This window comes from Aplysia californica, unplaced genomic scaffold (assembly GCF_000002075.1).
Source record: "Aplysia californica isolate F4 #8 unplaced genomic scaffold, AplCal3.0 scaffold00052, whole genome shotgun sequence".
Taxonomy (NCBI): domain Eukaryota; kingdom Metazoa; phylum Mollusca; class Gastropoda; order Aplysiida; family Aplysiidae; genus Aplysia; species Aplysia californica.
The window spans coordinates 519,073-524,475 of NW_004797322.1; the positions used below are offsets into that span (position 1 = coordinate 519,073).

The following is a 5,403-nucleotide window of genomic DNA, read 5'->3' on the forward strand; positions in this document are numbered from 1 at the left end:
CTCTCTCTCTCTCTCTCTCTCTCTCTCTCTCTCTCTCTCTCTCTCTCTCTCACTCTCTCTCTGATGACATCATCATACATAATAAGTTGTCTATGAGTCTCTTTAACTCTATTCATCTATCTCACTTTACTCATAATGGAAAAATATGTCGAAAGTATGCCCCCTGTTCTCATCTTTTTAAGTAAACACAGGATAAACGCGAGATCGTTCTATTCAACTCATCAACACATTATTCTATATTTTGAACACGTACCTATAATCATTAATATTGTGTCGCGACGGAGTGAAAACAGACGCTCGTCAGTTCTTGGGCAAAATGAGTTATTGGTATAATCTTAAAGCCCGTTTATTTGTCTTGCTTTCAATAAATATAGCCATCTATCCATGAATTGATGTCGAGAGGTTTGTGATTGAAGGTGGTGGGGGTCGTCTGGTTTCAGAGGTAAAATTAGCGAGAAAATGGCCACCAAAGTTTAATGACTTCCAAAGCCTGAAAGCCCTTGGAAATTTCAAATTTACATTTTTTGTTTCTGTAATAATCGAGTTCCAGAAAAATCCACAGGAATATGGTTGTATATGGACATGGAAGGTTTAGAGTAAAAAAAAAATTAATAAAAATAATTCGATAAAAACTGTTTGCAAAACATTTTTTAAATGCCAAACTAGCGGGAAAATGTAGATTTCTTTAATTTTTATTATTCTGCCGAGTGCCTGATTTCACTATGATGACTCAATGATTTCTGCTTCATTAGTTTTTGTGGTGTTTGTGGTTATTACATTAAGCACCAAGGGGCTGGGTTATTACATGAAGCTGAAATTTCATTCTAAGATAGGCGCAGGTAATCGTCCTATTTACAAACTGGTTGGTAAATCGAATTTTGTTTACTTCCCTTTGCAAAGAAAAAAAGTGTACTGGATAAAACATCACTTAATAATTATAAGCGTGGTTTAGGACAACGAAGGGTTTGAAGTGCGTATCTGGCAACGATAGCCAAATTATTTTTGAGATCTTTGTCAGTATGAGCACCTAAACAAACTTATTGCATTGTGGTGAAATCAGCACTCGTCAAAATGATAAAATCGAAGGAAAAAAAAAACAACAGTCATTTTTCCGTCCGTTGAGCAATCTTTACCAATTTTTCCTCCTTCAACACCTCTTATGTCCATTTAAAGACACATTTGTTTTTAAATTTTACTGGAAAAAAAAAACGGTGATCAAAGGCACAACACATGTAAATTTACAATTTCTAAAGACATTCAAGCTTTGGCAGTCAGCAAACTTTGGAGGCCATTTTTTCGCCAATGTCATCTCTGACACGAGGTCATCCTCGTCACTTTCAATCTCGAAAATCTCGACTTTTTTTTCTGAACAAAATGGACTTTTTTTCCTTAATAAAGCAAAAATCAACAACAACAAAAAATTAACTTATTAACAAGTTTTAAGATGATACCTCCATATTATTATGTTTGTCCAAAACTTGACGAGCGCCTTATTCTACTAAGCTTAGACACCAAAGAAGACAGCAATTCTCTTACATTGTTATAACGGCGCCTATGTGCACACTGTGTTGTGAATTCGTCAGGCGTTCTTCCTTGCGAGTGGTAACAGAATGTCAGATCTCACCGGAAACAATTGTGCCAATTCTAAGACAGTTTATTTATTTAAAACTGCTTCAAAGTCGCAACATGAGCTGTATCATTATGTTTAAGTTGAGAAGAGATACTAAAATAATTAAAATTTTAATTTGTGTAACAACTTGAGATTAATGTGCTTGATTTGTGCTCTAGTGCTATAGTTGTATTTAAGGCTTATTGGTAGGCTTAATATCATTCATGTCAAAAGATGCGGTCTAATTAATGCACTGATTTAAGAACCTGGTCTTAGCTTATGTGTGTGAAATGGAAAAAAGACGAACGTGTAGGCCTAATATTAATCGTCTTTAGAAAGCTTATTTGATTTTAAATTGCGAATTAAATTGGCATACGTTGTATCAGAAAGTCATTGGCTGAAGAAATCCGTGTCCCATTTTTCTCGATCCAGCAGGAATAGCGTCCCTCATCCCTTGATAAGACAGGTTCCAAGGTCAATGTTTCACCATCGATGATATGATTTGAACCATCAAGGGTGATACTGCGGATTGGGAGGAAAAAAATACAAATGTCACAAAATTCAAATAAAAACAAGCAAAGCAAAACACACACACAAACTATTTAGCGCTGTTTGTTGTCGGTCCGGTCTGTATCATCTCAGTGAATTATAATATTTTGTTTGATATTTTAGCCCAATTGTTCACTGATCTGGTTTTTACAGTAGATCTAATTTCCCATTTTAATGGTGCATAAAAAACCGTTGAGGCTTAATTTGGCGAAATATCATAACCCACAATGCAAATGACCTCGTGCTCTATCATCCTTGGCCAACATTAAATTCGGTCCACACGCAGACAAAACTTCTATGACAAAAGGGTTAAGTTATGCAATAGGCAGTAATATAATATTTTCCTTTTTTACACAACCCAGTTTTTTAAAAAGTCCACGAAGAAACATACACAAAAAAACACCTTTATTTTGAAAACATTGAAAAAAAATTTTCTTTTCAGAATTTGTTGTCACAAGTATCTACCAAAAGACTTGAACCCATTTGTGTAAACTTGTTAACTTGAACTCAGTACAAATCCACTCCCCATCATATACTGCTCTGAGGCTCACTGATGCTTGTGGAGCAGCGGTTTGATGCTTCGCTGTCTCACGTTGGAGACATGAAGTTAAATTCCCAACGGGGGAGGGGAGAAATTTTCATCGAGTATTACGGTCTTCCTACTTGCATGTTGTATCCCTTTCAACCCTCTTTGGCCTGTCAGGCAGGGTCGGAAACCTGCTTCCTAAATTATTTAAATTGTGTCAATGGGGACGTGAATACACCTTCACGGAAAAACTATACTAACTGTTCGCATAAACGCAGCTTAGGAGGATTTTTTTTTCCGGATAGAGCCAAGACATGATTTTTTTTCCAACCTTTTATTTTTGTTTTGAGCTGAAAACCCCCCAACAAATCCAGTTTCACACAAATAATTAGAAAGGTACATTTATTTTGTTTACAGTGGTCAATGCAAACAAACGCAGTTAGCTCAACTTAGTGATACCGTTGGACCAGTGTGGGTTAAATACTGTATCAAGGACTGCACTGCGTTGGACATTCTAAACACTATTCGAAACATGACGGATCCCTAACATAAAGCCTACTACTCAGAATGGAAATAAGACATGCTAAAAAAACCAATGGAAAACTAAGTACCGGTCATAATAATAAGTGCATAGTTAATTAGATTAAAGAATGTCCTTTCAAAACAACAATATTAACGACAAACTTGATCCAACCAAACCCCCCCCCCCTAAAAAAAAACTAAAAAAAACTGACTCTGGTTTCTCTATTATGGACGGTTTTCCTTCAACAACAGATACCGGTGTCTGTGGTGTAGCAGTAAGCGCTTCGCTGTCAAACGCAGGAGAACCGACCTTGACTCCCAAGTGGGGAGAATTTTTTATCGAGTAAACAGTCTTTCTTCTGGGATGTTGTTTTCCTCTCTGCCCTGGTTGACCATGACAGGCAGGGTCGGAAGCCCGCCTCCAAAATTACCTAAATTATGTCGATGGGGTGGTAAAAATACATATGTTTAAAAAACAAAACAACACAAGAACAGACAATTATGACAGATATATCATTGGTAAGAAAATAATAATACTGTTTATTTGTCACAGGTGTCACCATCTACTAAAATTATAATATTCTAAGATGATTTTACTTGGGTTTCCTCCAATGGAAAGTGACATTTTCACCGTGGTGTGTCTCGCAGGTTAGTTGAAGCCGTTGGCCCAGATAAGCCACCTTGGTGGAGGAACGAACGATCACATCATCTGAGAAGACCAGAAAAAAAAGAAATTTCAAAGGCTGAAGTCGATGACCCTTTGATACTGCTGTCTTTTAATAACGCCCCTGATCTTATGGTACGTAAGGTCTACACCTAGTCTTCTCGGATAGGGGCAAAAAATCTCGGATGTCCCGAGTGCAAGTTGCGCACGTTAAAGATCCCTTGGTGGTCCAATATCAACAAGAGTTGGCTTCGGTCGTCACCCAAGCGAAATTCAAAATTTCCTACCAACTCAAAAAGTGTTTAATATGTCCAGCACGCTCATATTATGACCTTATGCAGTTACAAGAGCCATAAAACACTTATCAAAAAGATATTTTTTAAAAATATGATGATCCGTACTCTGTTCAGGCTCCTTGAGCTGTGTGCACGCGCGAGCAGGCACTATCATAATCATCTCCATTATCATTCTTATTATAATTATAATAATATTATGTCAAACAAACTCATGTTTGCAGACGACCTGGCAATATGAACAACAAGACCCAGCTACAGGATCATATGAACCAACTAAATGCGAGTTGAGAGAAATATGACATGAAGATCAGTATTAGCAAGACCGAAGTCATGACAATTAGCAGGAGACCAGACATAGCGGATATCAACATCAATGGATCCCAACTAACACAAAGCAGAGAATTCAAATACTTGGGCAGCATTTTCACAGAAAGTGGAAAATTAGATCGAGAAATAGAGACTAGATGCCAGAGAGCCAACGCAGTCAGCTATCAACTCGGCCCTCTCCTGAAACATCCCAATATCCCCCATGAGCACCAAGGCGAAGCTCATCAACGCCATTTTCCTTCCAACACTCACATATCAGTGCCAGACATGTTCCCTAACAAAAGCCCTAGAGAGGAAACTGGTCAAATGCGAGATGAAATGCTTAAGAAGAATGGTCAACAAAACAAGAAGAGACAAAATTAAAAATGAAGTCATAGGGGACACCGTAGGAGCAACACCAGTCCTACCACACATTGAAAAACAAAAGTCAAGTGGTTCGGACACCTCACGCGGATGCCCTCAAACCATCCAGCTCTGAGAGCATACAACATTAAATATTCTGGATGGAGAGCCAGAGGAAGACCAAGTCGACGATGGAGTGAATTTGTGGCAGACACCCTCAGAGCTAACGGGATGTCCCTCCTACAGGCCACTCGCCTTGCTGCAGACAGACGCCTGTGTCTCCTCGCGACACCCCCCGGTACAAGAGGAAGAAAAAAGTAAAGTAAGTAAAGTAAATCATACAATTCCAAATCCATTGAAAGAACATAGCTTTCTCAGTTGGATGTGGAAGTCGGAGGATTAAGAGGAACACAATATAATAACTCAACGAAAGCAAATTATGTGAAGAAGGGCAGAATAATAATTATTATGTCCTGATGGTACACGTCTGCCCACTGAAGATTAAGTCTAAAGAAGAAGTAGAAGAAGAAGAAGAAGAAGGAGGAGGAGGAGGAGAAGGAGGAGGATG

The 5,403-nt window shown here is 38.2% G+C and overlaps 1 protein-coding gene across 1 annotated transcript in view; it reads right to left on the bottom strand.

Moving 5' to 3' along the window:
* Positions 1–1,811: 1,811 nt before the first annotated feature.
* LOC118477259 overlaps positions 1,812–5,403 on the bottom strand; it is a 16,088-nt gene continuing 12,496 nt past the window's right edge. Inside the window, exons 5-6 of the mRNA XM_035968347.1 lie at positions 3,804–3,915; positions 1,812–2,131 (exon numbers count right to left, since the gene is read on the bottom strand). Of these exons, the coding sequence (XP_035824240.1) occupies positions 1,972–2,131; positions 3,804–3,915 (272 nt within the window). The 3' untranslated portion in view covers positions 1,812–1,971. The remainder of the gene's footprint in view (positions 2,132–3,803; positions 3,916–5,403) is intronic.